At 32.4% G+C, this 18,468-nt stretch overlaps 2 protein-coding genes across 4 annotated transcripts; both read right to left on the bottom strand.

The window, feature by feature from the left end:
• Positions 1-9,935: 9,935 nt before the first annotated feature.
• Positions 9,936-11,057, bottom strand: LOC122610013 (NAC domain-containing protein 92-like). Its single transcript, XM_043782982.1, has 3 exons — positions 10,871-11,057; positions 10,494-10,774; positions 9,936-10,391 (listed from the first exon to the last, which is right to left on the bottom strand). The coding sequence occupies exons 1-3, from the start codon at positions 11,055-11,057 to the stop codon at positions 9,936-9,938; spliced, it is 924 nt and encodes a 307-aa protein (XP_043638917.1).
• Positions 11,058-15,415: 4,358 nt separating this feature from the next.
• On the bottom strand, positions 15,416-17,799 carry LOC122610014 (casparian strip membrane protein 1). Of its 3 annotated transcripts, none has more exons than XM_043782984.1 (4): positions 17,008-17,799; positions 16,633-16,863; positions 15,891-16,014; positions 15,416-15,799 (listed from the first exon to the last, which is right to left on the bottom strand). In XM_043782984.1, the coding sequence occupies exons 2-4, from the start codon at positions 16,833-16,835 to the stop codon at positions 15,584-15,586; spliced, it is 543 nt and encodes a 180-aa protein (XP_043638919.1). In that variant the 5' UTR covers positions 16,836-16,863; positions 17,008-17,799; the 3' UTR covers positions 15,416-15,583. The 3 variants fall into 3 exon arrangements, with proteins under 3 accessions (XP_043638919.1, XP_043638920.1, XP_043638918.1); XM_043782985.1 differs by having other exon boundaries at positions 16,633-16,853; XM_043782983.1 differs by having other exon boundaries at positions 16,633-17,799.
• Between the last annotated feature and the right edge of the window lie 669 nt (positions 17,800-18,468).

Raw genomic sequence — 18,468 nt, 5'->3', positions numbered from 1 at the left:
TCCTTGGTTGTTTTGTCTACTTGATATGATGGATACATATCAAAAGATTTCCATATAGAGCTTTACCTCATCGCGATATGATGGATACATATCAAAAGATTTCCATATAGAGCTTTACCTCATCGCACTTGAAATGCTTCTTAGTTTCATAGATATGATTTCCATATAAAGTTATTTGATGCTTAGTCTTCAACATTATAGATAGAACGACTGCCAAACATAGATTCTCTTAATTTCTAAGCTGATATTGTTCCTTAAAGTCCACTTACGCCACCATGAAGCGCGGGTAACAATACTAGTTAATATTTGTAAAGCATGTTAATCTCCTATATTCTGATTGATAAGATTTTTTATGAAGATAGGAATCAGATTTTTGTGTACTTGACTTATGAATTTATCAACAACCTTTCACTATAGATTTTTTGTGAGATTTTCTTGTACTTGTTAAAAGCAAGACGGGATACTGATTGTTTTCGATACGCAAATTGGAAAACCACAGGAACCGTTCTTACACTAAACTCTAATTTTATTTTATTTTTATGAATTTTACTATTATACTGTAACAACTCTCAATCTCAAATTAGGACTACTTACTTATATTTATCTAGGTTTCGATCCCTAGAGGTTTATTAAGAGAAATTGCCTCCTAGATATTCAAGCATAGTGATAATTGCCCCCTAGTACAGTGAAATGCCTTAGAAATACCCTAAACAATTACTATAATCATTCAATACGATCTCAAGCTATAAATTAGTTCTAATCAAACTTGGTGAAATGTCAATGAACCAAAAATTTTATTTCGAGAAGTTGAGTTACATAAATAATTGTACAAGACTCACAAGTTGTGATAACAACCAAAAATCTCTATAAATGTCCAAAAATTCAAACACAAAGCTAACTAAAGTACATTTGAACACAAAAATATAATGACCATCTTGAAAATAGATTTATAAACTATTATGTACATAATAGTAAGCTTGAATAATAATAAGTACATAAATATATTGCAATATTTGAATAAGTCTTCCAATTAAAAGATATGCATACAACTTAAACTAATTATAAATATAAACTCTTATAAAATCCACCAATCAACATACAACTAACCCACTTATTCTTATACTCACACACCCATAATACATACATATACTTATTTGCATGTCTTAACACTAGTTGGGAACTAACCCAACACCTCACCCCATGAGTTAACCAACCCATGTCTTCCCACCACACCTCTTAACCAATAAACTCACTCCATACCCTTTATTTTCTGCCATAGCCACGTTTTTTATGCCCCAAGACCATGCCACTCTCTCATTTCACACTCAAACACAACACATACACATGCAATGGGTCTCTCTCAACTCTCCTAACTTTCCTTCTTTCTTCTTCTCTATTTTCGGATTCTCCAAGGCAAAATGGAGCTTAAAACTAACTAATCTAATGTAATAATAAGTCATATGGATCATCTATCACCTAGAGTCATGTATGGTGAAAGCTTGGAGGTGATTTGGAGGCAATAACCAAACGAAATCAGCCCTTTAAGGGGGCTGATCGACAGCAGCAAATATGGGCCAAGAACAACCCATAAACTCATGATTTAATCATCAAACAATCAATAACTAACAATAATCTTGTATGGGGTTAAGCTAAAATCAATGGGAGCATGGATAGGAAGCATCAATAGCTCTCAAACGGCCATATATGTCAAGGTTTTCATCATCTAAGGTTGTTCTCTCAAAACCGATTTCAATACATCTTTATCTATAAATTTTTCAATGATCCATTAACGCTTTTGAGTTTGATTATCAGTAAATATGTGTTTTACAAGTAAATAATGCATTTTATGTTGAGAAATACAAGATCTTTACATGCATGTTGTTTTTAGGATGATCAAAAGATGTTTTGGCAAGAATCATGATTATCAATTATGTTTTGTATAAGTTCAGTTGAAAATGATGATGAATGATCTTGAAATTCGTTTGAAATCTGTATATTTGATGTTAAGAGATACAAAATTAAGTAATAATCTTGTTGGTGGTAATTTAGAGGCTAAAACAAGCAACCAAAACCATTGGTGGGATGCATTAACCAATAAACTTCTGACAGAATTGGTTTTCTGTCTTGTACTGAATAAACTGAGCATGTGAGGTCCGTTTCAAGAAAAACTTTCAAAATAAAAGTTGTAGAAAAATGAGTTATGTTTAATCTCCAACTGGAAGCACTCAAATATCCTGAACCAAATGAAAGATATGATTTTTCTACTGAAACTGGTCAGAACTGTAATTTGGTATGAATATTTTATAAACTTTAACAATTTTTATCTCCGAATTCATGAGGTTCCAGGAGGTCATACTTGGTGGAAAGTAATTTTAATGTGTTTGGAACTAAAAATAAAATCATGGGATTTTTCTAACAATCAGAACATTGAGAACTTTTATAAAACTTCTGATGTCGCAAGCAGTGCCCATTCGGGACAGTTTGTGTTTGGATAATTTTTAAGGACACCAAATGTTATCTAAAAATTCACCAAAAATTCACAAAAATACTAGACACATATAAGTCGCTATGTGAAAATCATGAAGGTCCAAATAATTCGTCTTGACCCCAAAATAGTAGCCAACATTTCCTAAAAATCTGAATTAAAAAGATGAAATTTGGAAGGAAACTAACCACTTGTATAATGGGTTAAAACATGCACTAAAGACCATAATGGGCTAACCCGGACCAAATACTAAACCCATTGAACCATAAATCAGTAGGCCCACTTGGCCCAACAAACCATAAAGTCCAATAACCAATACAACCCATTAAGCACCTAACCCAAATAAGGTAAAGCCCAATAACTAATGTAAGCCCAAAACATTTAAAAGCCCATGACACTTAAGGCCCAATTGGTAATGGCCCATAACACTTAAACGAATTTCATGAACCAAGTAATCGTAAGACAAATCGAGGAATATACGAGTTGAAGATAAGTGTAATCAAAATAAAACAAAGATATTTAAGTGAGATTGACATAAGTAATTATGTTAACCAAGCTATATATTGATATCACAAATGTTAATTCACGCTAAACTCGGTTACACAACAAATGATGAATAAGAATAACATAACTTAATATGGCATATCTATATGATAACCTAATATATCAAGTGAAACCACAAATGAAGCCAAGTTGCCGAAAATCTAACAACTTATAACTACGCATGTAATGAAAGTAACCTTTTACACCATCAATCTCTACAACCAAAACGATGCGAGTGTTACCAATATACTTGGACCCCACAATTGATAGCAACATAATGAAAATGGCATTTCTAAGTGATGACTTAAGATAGGAACTTATGTATATTAGTCCTATCGTAGGGATAGTCTTGGCTTGAAATATGATGGAGGAACATAATGGATATATGGTCAAGGAAGCTATAGATGGGAAGTACCCATTTTGGATAGATGAGTATAATATGCGGCATATCAAGGTGAGTCATAGCCCCCTTTCAAACTATTTTATATGTTTAACTATCGGGGTGAAAAGCATGATATGTAAATGAAAATTGCTTTTATATACATATATATGTGAAATGATTTTTGATAATATGATTATGAAATGAAATTGTTTCGTATGTTCAATGTGATAAATGCTTCATGATGAGCTTGAGTTCTGTCAACCCGTTTTCTTTCGGTACACTACTATTTACTCCGAAAGTGGAGGCCTGTAGTTAGATAGTTGCGCAACTAGGATTTGTCCACCCACCCAACGTGTAACGGTGGGATGTTTGGTTGCCTTTGTGACGGCCATCATTCCCAGTCCGACCACGCGGTGTTCTAGGTACCTTAAATTTGAATGGTCGTGTCCATGGCACGACCCTATTATTATTAATACGGCACTTGATTGACAGCTTGTGCTATGAAACGAATTATATATATATATTGTTGGACTTGATAAAATGGTAGTAGTAGTGGCTCAAGCATTTACTCATCAAAATTATGTAAATTATGCCCTTGTGGCTAAATGAAATTGATATTGAATTATGCCCTTGTGGCTAAGTGAAATTGATAATTAATATTGTTGATAATTGGAAATTGTTTGAACATACGGATTGGGTATCGTCCCTCATATGATATTTTGAAAGACGTTGAAATTGGTGATATTAAAATGATTTTGGTAACCGAATGATTTTGGTATGATATACGATTAATCAATTTATATACTTTTTTTTCTCTCATGATGATTTGACAAATGAAAACCTGAAATTTTACTATGGATTCTTTTTTCAAGTCTTGATATGACATTATGGTATTTGGAAACTTGATAACATGATATGAAAATTTTGTCGATCATATGGTTTGGATATTTGGAAATGTAATAGTAATCGGTTTTCTAAGTATTAAAACGGTGATGTACCAAGATTTATATAAAAACCTATGCACTCACCAACTACGTTTTCGTAGTTGACACTTTTTCTTCATGCTTTTCAAGAATTAGCATAAGCTTTGAGGATTTATATGCATCATGATTGTTTGCATTACACTTTGGAGTCGAATCTCAAACCTTGTGATGGGCAATGGAATCCGCCTTGATCATTGTAGTTTACTATTTCATGTGTTTGTTATTTGGTTCGTAGACTTAATATCCAAGTATGGTGGACGCATTTGTACTTGGAAATTGGTTCACATGTTTGTACATTGTAAATTATTTTTATTAAATAAAGCTATGGTGAATGTTATTTATAATCCTTTGTTTTGAATACTCGACTTTCTGTACATCTCATTGTTCCGCCTTAGTTGGGGTGTTACATATACTTTTTTATATAACATTTCAATAAAATTTAAAGTAAAAATGATTAGTCAAAATGAGTTCAAACTAGTTTAAACAAACATTAATATGTATTAGTATAAACTAAACCAATATCATGGTGAAAGGTTGTTAGTAAATTCATAAGTCAAAAAAGTATACGAAAATCTGATTGCTATCTTAACAAGTATAAGAAAATCTCACAAAAAAATCTCATCCATAAGTAAAACAAAAAGTCAAAATGCTTGCAATCTGCATCTCCTCCTTGCGGTCTTTTTATTTTATGGGTATTATTTGTGAATTCGAATAAAGTTGGGTATTTTCGTATATTGAAGATGGTTTTTGGTTATTTAAGCTATTTTGAATTATTACCCCATAGAAAGGTGTATGGCATATTGACATTTATTACCCAATCTAGAGGACGTGGACGGAGTAACCTCAACGCCTCAGAGATTCATGGCTGTGGAACCACGACTCCTCTGGATGTTTCACTGTAATATCCATGAAGAACAAAGTTCAATCATCTGCTCATGGCCCCCATAATTGGCAGTTTTCCTGGAATAAATTGGCACCAATAAAAATAAATATCATGGGATGGAGGCTTGAAAGGAATCGCTTGACTACTTGCTGATCAATTACAGAAAGAAATATCCAATTAATCTCCCAAGATTGCCCTTTATGCCGTTGCCACAATGAAACGACCAGCCACATATTTATCCACTGCTCTTTCTCGAATGAACTCTGGTCTCTTATCCTAGATTGGTGCAACCTCCCATTCTTCAAACCATCCAGTCTAAGAGAACTCTTTGAGATGCATGAATCGATCATAGTCAATCCCACAAAAAGAAGCTACGTCCATCTAATCACACTCGTCTTTTGCTGGGTGATTTGGAAATCCAGGAATGAGTGTATCTTTCTGAACAAACCTCCCGGCCTGCGTTTTGCCATGATGGATGTAAAAGAACAAGCTTCCTTTGGATATCTAATCGATCATCGAACCTGGACCTTGACTGGCTCGAATGGTGCAAATTTAATTTTTGATTCTCCGAAACTTTTTTTTTTATGTTTTATTTATGTATCACTGTATTTTTTTTTTTAAAAAGAAATCTTCTAATTTTATTAGAAAAATTCAAACGTACACTTCCTGATTTTGGCCAAACAATGGACATGCCCATTGTTACCACCTATAATCAATCTGAATTCACCAAAAAATCTTTACAGTAGCTCATTAAATCTTTACAAATCACAGACTACACTATATATATTTTAATGTCAAGTAGTCCATATGTATCATCTCTATTATCCATAGTAGTCATTCTCTTTGTTCAGTTGTATCTAACTTCTATTCCTTTCCACCATCAATCAGCATCCCTTCTTCAAACAAAAGCCAATCCCACCTGCAGAACCAATTTTTCATAATCTTGGTCTATGCTCAGTCATATTTATTTCCCAATCAGCATCACTGTATTATGTTATATTTTTCTTTTTAATCCTGTTTGTAATCTAGCTTCTTGCTAGCTCCTTTTATCAATAATATACCAGTATCGAATGTTAAAAAAAAAAAAAAAAGTGAAACTCCAACCTACAATTCTCTCCGCGTCGTGAATGCGTGATATTATTTGTGCAAAAACCCAAGGGGCCATTCCAAAGAAATGAGCTAAATAAATTCGTTGATATAAGCCCATATGTAATTTTGGTGATAGCCCATTTCCACATTTAACTGTGATCCAGTGAATGTTTTTGGTTGTGTATTAATCTCCTATATTCTGATTGTTGGCCTTCTCATGTCCTTAAGGCTGTGTTCTCAATTGAATTTTAGGAAGAGAAAATTAAAGTCAAGTTAGAGAAAGCGGGGAAGTGAAAATGCGGAATAGAGTAAGTTAGTGCTTTGTTAGTTTGTTATGTGTTCTCGAGATGGAAATGAATGAAAGGGAGATTATGCATTCACATGTACAATAAACTAACCACCATGAAATAGTCTAGTGATAAGGAGTTCTGGTTGCTCAAAAAATCCCCTCAAGTTTAAAATAAGTTGAGGGGTAAAGTTAGTGCAATCTAAACCATTGGATTAAAATTAAAAGTTAAAATTGAAACACAATACTTCAATCTTGATCAATGATTTTAATAGAAAGGTTAAGATTTACTTAACTTTACCCATCAAGTTAATCAACTTGAGAGAATTTCCATCCTAAAAAATCTCAAGTTAGAGTCTTATTTTAGGTAAATTTAGAGGTTATTATGGATATGTTATTTCCACTAATAGTGAGTCTGACTGAGTTGTCTCTTTCAGAATCAGGTGATAGGGCTTCTAATTGAGGGTTTAATTTAGACACTGCCGACTTAAGATTTTACGGGGTTATAAATGAGATCAAATTTAATAGCCTACTACATTAGGATATTAGTTAAAGTAACAAAAGCGGGGGGAAAAAATGGTAGCTTAATTTATGTTGTTAAACCACTAATAAAAAATGTGTATATGTTGATACAAATACCAATAAAAGTGATGCTGTATGTAAATTTTCTAATGGTATCTATCAAAAAGTCCAAACGTTAAGTCTGTTATACAAAAAGTGAAGGCCCCAGATTTTTTGGGGCTTAAAGCGATTGCTTAGCACCTAATAACTATTGAGCCGCATATGATTTGGGGGTTCATTCTTCGAGGGTTTCGAGGGTGCTCTTTAGTGTGTACTAGATTAGACATTGTATGCTATATATATCTCGCGTAATTCGTAAATAATTCACACCTTTAAAAAATATTTTAGTTTTTTAATACATGAGAAAACAAATAACACAATAAGAGACAATTTTCTATACATCATCCATAAACAACAAAATATCATTTATGTTCCTTTATAAAACAAATTACCTTTTTTCTTTTTCAGCTTTATGTTTTTTAAAAACTCAAATCACCTTAAACCTTCAACACAACGTACTAGATTCACCCAAAATATCCCTCCAACTCTATATACTCAATCTTCATTCTAATTTATTTACTAATTTAAATATTTTCATCTAATATACATATAAATACTCTTATTGAAATTTTTTTTAACACTAAAAATAACTACATCACTTTTTTTACATTAATAATCACACCGTTATCGCCACCACTACCACGTAGGCCGCATTGCGCAGATACCCCTCTCGCGCGTATATCCAAAGCATATTCACTTCCTATTTTGTTTTCTTTATGTATAGGACTTTCGAAACGCTTTAACAAGTTGCATAGTTTGTAAGCATGTTTCGTCATACGGCCAAAAATAGCTTTATTCCGTTTTAGATGAAGTTCAAATGACAAATGGGCATTGGTGGAATTCTCCTCGGTTGTGATTTAAGGTGGCAAGTTGATGTTATATAGATGTACGTTGTGCACATCAATATTAAAGAATTATCATATGATAATATCTATTACATGATCACAAAGTTATAGTACTCCAAATTGTTTTCTTTGCGAGTAACCTTTGTCCGTCTCAAAAGAAATGTCTATATTCAACTGATATTTGAGAGGCCAACCCACCTTTGGTTAGGTTTGACCCTTCGGGTAATTCCTTAAAAAAGGTGTTCGTGACAGAAAGTAACAAAGTGATCGGAGGTCATCAAACGGATAATATAATAACGAGAATGTTAACATTGGTGGTAAGTTAAAAGGAAGATAGCGTAAAGGAAAGCAGGTAAAAAAACAAAAAAACTGTTAAAAGACTTAAAAGGGACGAAAACTGTTATTTAAACAAACTATAAATTTTATTTGTGACATGATGTTTACATGGGGAGATAAAATATAGACTCTAGATTACACGAGTCACTGTCCCATCGACCAAAAAGTAAATAATGATGCAATTAATCGAAATAATAAACGACATAACAAAATGGGTAGTGATATATATACAACAGATTTTGATCATGTACAACGAATGTACATATTATACTACATACTATATAACTGTATAAAACATGCATTGTTGTATATGTCCAAATAATGTTGTAGATTTATCCCTTACCTAACAAAATTATAGTGTATACAAATTAAAAAAAGTTGATATTTTAAGAGTTAAACCCTATCCCATATGATTATCGACTACTCTTGACAACCTAAAAAATGTCCCTTGCACAAACATAAATTTGTTAATTGTTGAAAGCGATCCCTGGTGAAAAAAACTACGGAGCCACAACCACTACTTCGACATACGAATTTTTTTTACTTGCGTTGTAACATTTGAAATTTGAAAAACTCTGTATTTGCATATTGAACCCTTATTCCATATTTTACTTTTAAAATAAATTACCGTAAAACTGGATTGAACCGGGTCTAGATCAACTGTAAGTCCTGTATGGTCTTTGAAGACGGGCCAAACCCAAGAAACTAGATTTTAACAAACAAGTCACCCTACTGTTTCTGGGTTAACCCGGTTATATCTGCTGGGTCTATAGTGATATACCACTTACACTATGTTCTTGAGATTTTTTAAATGGAGAAAATAAATGAATTCAAATGCTTATAAAATAGATTGAGTTCTTGAGTTTTTTTAAGGAATGAAAAGAAATGAATTGATATGATTTGAAAGGATTTTTTAGCTGTTTTTAGACTAAAAATCTTTTTCATATTTTTGGGATGATTTAAAAGGATTCCAAATCTTCTATTCTCATCAAATCATTTTATTTAATTTCTTTTAAATTTCAACCGAAGAACAGAGCATTAGTGTCTATAGTGGGTCTATGTCTTTTGTAGGTACATATACTGATACACCACTTAAGTTATGCTCAATTGGTACAAAATTACTATCCCCTCCCACTTCCTCTTTTCAATACACTTCTTAACATACTAAAAATAAATATTTACTCATAAAAGTATATGATAAAAAATAAAAAAATACATAAGTTAATTTGAGATACTATCATACAAAGAGTTAACCGTTAAGTTACATCATATTTAAAACCTTATAAAGATGTATGTATAATGCATGATGAATATAATCAAACAACAAAGATTCATCAACTTCATTATATGTATGTTATAATCACCTTAGTTTCTATCTAAACATTATAATGGACCAAAAGGGTAGTAAATATAGATCATCATTCAATATGCGCTAGTGACAAGAAGTTTACTACAAACCTTTTCATGCAAAAATGTACAAACTCAGTAATTCCAAAGACAATCAACATTTTCTGCCCCAACTGAATCCATTGTGTAATTTTGATCATTCTCAAATTGGATCTTTTGGATTTGTCTTGTGTTTGTACGATTATCGTCATTCATCAAGAACCTTAGGACCGAAGGGTCTTGGTACTGCAAGTATTCAATGTTTTGAAGCATTTGAGCATTTGGAAACAAAAAAAGATTATCATTCATGGAAGGCGTAAATTCAATTGATTTGTTGAAACTTTCAATCAAGTCCTCGGTTTTAGGCTTGTTTTCTTGGATAGCATCAAAGATTGGTTCACTTTTGGAGCTCGAAATGTCCATCAATTGAGGCAAATTTGAAGAATCAAGTTCATCTTCATAGCAATCATAATTCATACATGGAACCCCAGATGCCGGAATCTTTTTCCCTCCACAATTTTTTTCGAAAACCTTACTAATTACCCACTCGCCCTATAAAAAACATAGCAAAAAATGAGCATATAACAGAACAAAAACGGGTAAAAACAGAACGAAAACAGGGTAAAAACAGAGCAAAAACAGAACAAATGTTACCTTATTTGTTGATTTTGAGAGATTTTCAAAGGCTAGTTTGCCTTCTAATCTAAATTCATGCATGATCCAATTAGTCTTTTCGCCTTTTGGTGCTCTACCTTTATAGAACACAAGTGTTTTCTTCATCCCTATAAGCGTTTTCGCTTTATAAATCTCTTTATCTTTCCCTGTAGCCTTCCAATACCCCATTTCTGTAGCTCTATTAGTCCTCATACCAGTGGGGTATTTTCTATCTCTTACACAAAAGAAATACCATTCTTTTTCACCGAATTTTGCCTTCACTTCAATTCCAACCATAAGTTCAAAATCAGCAAAATAAGAAAAAAAAACATAAACTTTCAAAACAACAAAAATTTGATGCATGATCAAGAACTTACATGGAAGATCCCACGGCTCGAATTTATTCAAATCAACGTCTCCAATGGCTTGGCTGACAAAAGAAGCATCAAAAACTTTTTTGTATAAGTAGTGAATTATTAGCTCATCATCCGTGGGACGAAACCGAAAACCTGGAGGCAATTCTATTTGCTCTTCATAATCGTTCTTGCTTAAGTTACTTTCCATTAAAACTTCTATAACAATTAACAATGTAAGGATATTTTTGTGGGCTATAAAGTTTCAAAGGTGTTGTATGGAAGAGTAGAGATTTTAAGAAGGCATAAATAGGATTTTATGAAGGAGAAGAACAAGTGGTTTCCAAGAATTTTTGGGTTGTTTTCATATTGTTTTTCTGTTTTGAGTTAGACAAGTTGAGGGTGTTAGTTTAAAGCTTTTTTGCCTTTTTATTTTTTAGATTAGTTCTGTTAAACTGCAACGTCATGATAAAATGATAACAAATTTTAATTTTTGTTGACTTTAGGACCAATTCTTTTTTTTTTTGTAAACAAGAAGACTTCTTGCAGGTTGTTTGATTACTAAAGAATGGTTATGATGAGCAGAAAAAGTTGAAAATATTGTTGATAGTTCTTTGACTTAAATTGCAATTTGCAAATATGAAATGATGAATGTAAACTGAATAACTGACTCCTACATACTTTCTTGTTAGTTAATACTACTACTTTGTAAGTTTGTTCAGTTTTTAAAGAGTAACTATACATATGTAGACAACATTTATGAAATATTACGCACATTTTTGGATTTCGTGTAATAGTACATTTTAGTGTTGGGGACATACAACATAAAAGTGGATATCAACATTTTAAATCGCGAATTTATGTTTCTTTAACCATAGTACTGTTATATGATTTACTTGTTATCACGTTGATTTGAACAAAATTGGTAAGGGCCCATGCATAATCACTGCCGGCTCAATAGCTTTAGTGGGCCAAGCAATAACTTTAGGCCTCCACTTTTTTAAGGCCCTTAAATTTTTTAATTTTCGGACTTTCAGTTTTTAGATCAAATAATGTAAAGTCTTGTTACCACAAGAGTAAATGAATAATTGTTATAAATATATAAAGAAAGCATATAAAATAAAACTAACAACCCCATATAGTTGGAAAAACACACACCACGACCCTAAGTCAAAATGAAAATCTCAATCTATGGTTCACAATTTCAAGCCCAACTTAGCGCAGTTAGTCCGACTTTATTGTTTTTGTGGTTCACAATTTCGAAGACTAAGAATCTTTATAATTCGAAGTTCCAAGTGCGGCTGATTTAGGTGGTTCACCATTCCTACGAATCAGTATTTTTATTTTTGTACTCTAAAGTTTTCTACAGATTTTGTGATTTGTTTCATTCAAAAATGGAAAAGACTTCGAGTCCGAATAAAAAAGAATAGCTTTTTGCATAGACTTGAAAAGGGCCCCCAAATATGGTTCCGTTTAAGGCCACCAAAAAGGTTAAACCGGCTCTGTGCATAATGGGTTGGTTATCAAGCACTATTGGATTTCTGTTGTATTTATTTATTTATTTTAATAGTCATTAGGTAATTTTTGGTTAAAACAAGTATTTTTACCTGGGCTTTGTCCCGAGAGAAAAACAGAACTCTGGTGATAAAAGATAAAAAAAAACATTAAGCTGGAAAACAAAATTTACGTGACAAAAGTTAAGAAATAAAAGTTGTGGTCAAAAGTTATGTTGTATAAGCAAATAAAAGAAAACACTCGGAGCGAGACTTAAAAAAAAGTTTTGTGGAAAAAAAATACAAAAGTTAAGAAACTTATATGTGAAAACAAAGTTTGTCTGGTAAAGTTTAACAAACAAAAGTTCTGTGGCAAAACGCAATAGGGAAAATGTAAAAAAAAAAGTTTTGTAGCAAAAGTTTAAAATGTAAAAGTTATGAGGTAAAAATAAGAAAAATAAAAAATAAACTTTTGATGTGAAAAGCTTTATGTGAAAAAAAAGAAACTAAAGCAAAACTTTGGTGACAAAAGTTAAAAAAATGTAACTTCAAAACAAACTTCGTTAAATACCCTTTTGTAACTACCGTTAATTAGCTAAGCAACACTTAAACGATCGTTAAGTCCTTTAACAATTTTGGATACTTTAATGGGTTGTACCTTATGCTTCAAAACAAACTCCGTTAAATACCCTTTTGTAAGTACCGTTAGTTAACACTTAACGATCGTTAAATCCGTTAATTATGTTGGATGCTTTAGATGGTTGTACCTTATGCTAAAAGGGGTGTACTTTTAGCTACAATAACACCCCCTCACATTCCAAGTTTACTTTTTATTATATATATATGTATATATACATATATATATATATAATTAACTAACTCTTCGTAGAAGAGTTGGCCACCAGCTGATACTTTTTAGGAGCAACCTAGGTTCGAATCTTGCCAGAGGCAGAATTGAATTTAAGTGGTTGAATTAACTTGACACTATCTCTGCTGGGGGTTTTGTAGGTACCAATTTGGTACATGAGATCAAACGGTTCCTATCAATCTAGCATTTTTTTTTATAATATAAAATTCATATGTATTAGTATCTATACTCGCACCGAAACGCATGGCCACTCACTTTGTTTTAATCAATTCTTGTGAAACATACTAAACACCATAGCTGTCGACTTGAAATTTTTTATTCGACCGAAAAAATATTATTTTTTGACTCGTGACTCGGAACGTGACTTAACTCGTAAGAGTCAGAACATTTTTAAGTACTAAATAATATAGTATAATAATACATATATGTGACGTCTTTAAAATCAAAATATAAGTTCGTTATCTTTATAAATTTACCAAAATAGTACATATTTAATAATTTTGGCATATAAATTTACAATTTATCTTTAGATTCTTAATAAAATGATCAAAATTACACATGTAACACACAAAATAATGTAACAAACTAAATATAATATATATATATATATATATAACCATAATGTCAAACTATAATAGTTATAAGTTTGCAACTCGTGACTCGCACTATGTTTACACAACGACTCGTAAGAGTCTGTACAAAAATGAGTCACTTAACGAGTCGACTCGTTTATGGTGTAAATCGAGTCGACTCGTAAGAGTCAGCTTGTGACTGGTAAGAGTTTAACAACTATGCTAAACACTACCAGACTTGTTATAAAAGCTCAAGACATACTTAAGTAATCAATTCGTTAAAGTATCAAGAAATCCCAAAAGCTAAGTGTGAACATTTTTTATTTATCGAAAGACGTGTTTAGTTACAATCGAATTATTGTACAACATTTGTTGCAAACGCAGCCATTTGGCTCATAAAATACTAATTGTATGTTGCAAGGAAGATCACACATATATGTAAACAAGAGTGATAATAGAATATGTTCATTTAGAGTTGCAAAGAGTTAAAATAGAATATGTGTGTTTACATGCAACTAAAGTGTGATTATATAATCGACATATATATTATTAGATTAATAAAGATTAGAGGATATGACACAGTGCACATGGTCACCATTAAGGGATATTTTTGATTAGTTAGTGGATTGGGAGACATGATTCAATTAATCTCAAATTCTCAATAATTTCATTACCATAAAACTAGAAACAAGCAAAGTGACTTGTTGATAACCCTAAATTTGTCTTCAACATATATAGTAACATTGACCACTTAATTGTGACTTGTGATATAATTCACAAGACTTTAACACTAATCATTGAGTATACACAAACACACAAATGTAAGATATTATGATTGACCTGGCAATACGTTGTATTAAGAAAAAGTTAGTGTTATATATTATCATTTTATTGTATTTAATGTTATTATAAAGAATTAAATAGGCTATTAACATAAAGATTTTAAAAGTTCATCCACAAAAGATGAGATGAGACAATTATAGTTGACCATGCATGAATTTGAAGGATAACAATCTTGAAAACTTCTGATCTGCATTGCCAACTAGTTTGAATCAAATGAACAACCACTTGTTATATATGAATTTTTGGTGTTGTATTGTGGTTGGGTTGTAGCCGGCCAGTACTGAATTTTGGCTTGATATTTTCACATCTATATGGCGATAAAACGTTCCAAGATGAGCTCAAAGCTTCCCTCGATCAGTTGGATCATGTAATGTATAATCATTTTCCTTGTATTAATTTACCTTCAAATCGCATTAGAAGAAGGAGTAAGCGAATGTATCAATATTTCAATGGAAAATGGCTACCTTTTATAGAAGTACATACATTACAATGTAATGTTATGTGGTACCAATACTTCGGGATATTAATGTGAGGGTTAGGTCGGAGGTACTTTTGGAAGCAAGCTCACTGTTTACATCTTACCTCTTTCATACCCCGCGAGTGATTGGGTACCGTTGTTGTAATATGAAGGTTAATGATAAATATAGTTCAATTTAATCGGTGAATTGTTAACGTGTCATCAATATACTGAATTTCGGTATGATGGAATAAAATCTTTAAATGAGTCTATATGTGAAATACTTTTTTTTTAAAATTTATTTAATCATAATTCATTTTATGAACGCATGACAAATGTGAAAGGAATCTCAAATTAATTAGCACAAATTTCATTACAATTATATATCACAATGGGTGAAAGATCAGAAATGTACAAGACAAACCAACACAAGTGAAAAAGAACATACAAACTTTGAAATACTCGATCAAGAACCAAAACAATAACGAATTAGGAAGAACGAAATCAACGTCGAGCAAGAGCCACACCCGAAAGCAGGATCATAATAATCAACATAACGACTGCGGCATATGACCCAATCAAGGATCCAGACACCCGTTTGCAGAAGTCATTATACTGCTGACAAATCGCGAACCAGTTAACCTTGTTGTTACCATTGTGTGCCAACTGCACTATAGCTGTTGCTGCTGCTGAACCAGCCATTAGTAAACCCATAGCCGCCTGCCATACACACACATAATAAATGCGTAACAAGTTAGTAACAAAAACACTACTGTCAAGTGAATATATATGAAGGACAGCCAAGACTCACCGTATCAAGGAAAAGCAAGAGGACCCTAGAGTTCACCGCATAAGACTTCACAATGTGTAAGATTGAGAAAGCTAGCGAAAAAATGAGGTATGCGCACACTATTGAACTCGCCACTACAAAAAACCTGGTTGTAATGGCCAAATAAATCATCAGTGCATAAAAACAACTATTTGATAAACTTTGGTTAAACTTTCTTTTGATAAATAGACTTAACTTGTTAATCTCCTGAAAAGGGATTAGTGCGCCGGAATGCAACAAACTATGCGTAAAAGGTTATAGTGTGCACGAACTAACGTTTTTTTCTATTGTATACATAAACTTTGTAAAAATGTTCAAATCATGCAATGTGTATACGTGTACGAGCTGCCACGTGTAAATTTTTTTTTTGAATAGACCAAGTATAAGGTTTTTATTGGTCGGTCACAAAAAGTTGCATGATATAAACTTTTTTATCAAGTTTATACATACAATAAAAAAAACGTTAGTTCGTGCACACTATAACCTTTTGGGCATAGTTTGTTACATTCTGACACACTAAACCCTCCTGAAAATGTATCCCTTTGTAGCCCGAATTTTTAATATGTGTATTGAGCTTTCAAAAAATAGTTATCGTATGTATCTACTAACATTTTTGCTAAATGATACATACGAAAACAATATTTGAAAGTTAGATACACGTAATAAAGCGTTCTGAATTGCATACCTACAAACATTTGTGATATATATAGTTATGATCACTTACGTGAAGGAAGGGAGATCATTGAACTTGGCTTTAAACCGGATAAATTGAGAGAAAAACGGAAGTGTTTGGTTGGTTGTAGCCATAGCAATAGCACTAGCTAATGTTCCAGCAATGGCAATGAGCCTGAGGAAGAAGTCGAGTATGGCAATGCCTCTATTCGCCGGTGGTGCAACACCAAGTTGAAACGCACCTGCCTTCGTCATTTTTGAAACTTGATGTGTCTGGATCAAACTTGTCGATAATCAACAAGATGATTACAAGATTGGATAGTTGATGGAATCAAAGGATGCATGAGTTATATATACATGCACGTTTAAGATAAGTATATGATGTAGATAAGATAGTGGCTGGAACAAGTAGGTTGATAATACTAACCTGCCCTCACTTGCTCATGAAATTCCAAACCCATGATTCCATTCCAAATGTGGAGTCTCACATGATTAGCCAGTTTTGGAAGTTAAGAATTTTGGTGGGTTTAGTGTGTGTCTTGTAATAATAATTAAACAAAGAAATAAGAGTTGCTGCTAATGGTAACTTTGCTACGCGGATTGCACACGGAGATGTATTGTTTTATTTTTATGTTATTATAATTGGAGCAAGTTTATTAGAGTTCGATTTATGTAGTGAGAACATAATTAAATTTTCATGGTTTTTACTTTTTAATGATATATATTTGAAGACCTTGTATTTTCAATTCAATGTAATAATTGAAATCTTGTTTCTAGATTCCAACTACTATTACAATTAGGACACTTAGGTCTTCAAATATCATTATCATATAATGACTATATTCTATTATGTAGTTTGAAAATATTTTCAGATATCTAGTTCCTTTTATAAATCTAACCAGTTTCTTTTATACATATTTCACTTATTTGACTTTAAGCGAAAACATAATCTGACTCAACTCTTGATGAATATATATGAGACTAGTCCCAATTGGCTCTTCGGTTGAAACCAAAGGGCTCTATTTAGTGAACCATAGGCAGCGGTCTTTCACTCCTTCGGATGAATCATTAATTTGGCATCAGTTGGTTAAGCGATGAGGAAAATTACATGTGTGTATATATGCATGAGAAGTGTGTGCAGTGTGATTAGCAATGATGTGTCAGTTTATAAGTGTTAATATAAATAAATTTGGCTGACAAAACTGATGAATAAATTAAAGAGAATATTGTTAGGAATGGTATAATTATACATTACCATGCACAAAATTCAAAATTTCATGGCCACACACTTATTACCTAGGAATTACAATTTAGGCGGTGTTTGTTTTTACTTACATGAAGACATGCAGTTTGTTTATTAAAATTGCGAAGATCTTAAAAATGAATCTTAGGGCATAAAAAATGCTTTTTCCTAAGAAGATTATAACCACCCTCCAATCCACGTGATAGATCAGAAGAAGTGATAAATCATAAGGGTGATCATTGACAGAGCGATTTAACTATGGGCGACGGTCCTCAGTCGTCATGGCTCCGTGATGGACTGCCATGGATTAAAGAACTAATATACAACTTAATTATCACCAACAAGCATGGTACCCGTACGTTGCGACGGATATCATAGACGACGGTGACTAGGGTGTTTGTGATGATGGACGACGACGGTGATTATTCACGGAAATAAAAGGGTGTGTATTGTTATGGTATACCATAAGGAAAAAATATTTTGTGTGTTGTTTTGGAGAGAGAAAGAAAGAATGGGGATATTTATGTTTTGTTTTAAGGGAAATGGTAAAAGAGTAAAATCTCATGTCCCAAACTTGTAAACTTTTCAACACCCCATATAATTTTTAATATGGAGTACTTGTTAACTATTTCTAACATACACTAG

Source organism: Erigeron canadensis, chromosome 8 (genome assembly GCF_010389155.1).
Source record: "Erigeron canadensis isolate Cc75 chromosome 8, C_canadensis_v1, whole genome shotgun sequence".
Lineage (NCBI taxonomy): Eukaryota > Viridiplantae > Streptophyta > Magnoliopsida > Asterales > Asteraceae > Erigeron > Erigeron canadensis.
This window is presented reverse-complemented; position numbering and strand designations above follow the sequence as displayed.

What these genes read in the sequence shown, in the direction of transcription:
- LOC122610014 (XM_043782983.1), bottom strand. Translation starts at nt 16,835, where the DNA reads ATGACGAAGGCAGGTGCGTTTCAACTTGGTGTTGCACCACCGGCGAAT. An exon ending in AATGATCTCCCTTCCTTCAC is followed by an intron (nt 16,015 to 16,632) that starts GTAAGTGATCAT and finishes CATTACAACCAG; the next exon opens with GTTTTTTGTAGTGGCGAGTT. An exon ending in TCTTGCTTTTCCTTGATACG is followed by an intron (nt 15,800 to 15,890) that starts GTGAGTCTTGGC and finishes TGTGTATGGCAG; the next exon opens with GCGGCTATGGGTTTACTAAT.
- LOC122610013 (XM_043782982.1), bottom strand. Translation starts at nt 11,057, where the DNA reads ATGGAAAGTAACTTAAGCAAGAACGATTATGAAGAGCAAATAGAATTG. An exon ending in CGAGCCGTGGGATCTTCCAT is followed by an intron (nt 10,775 to 10,870) that starts GTAAGTTCTTGA and finishes TTGGAATTGAAG; the next exon opens with TGAAGGCAAAATTCGGTGAA. An exon ending in TCTCAAAATCAACAAATAAG is followed by an intron (nt 10,392 to 10,493) that starts GTAACATTTGTT and finishes TGTTTTTTATAG; the next exon opens with GGCGAGTGGGTAATTAGTAA.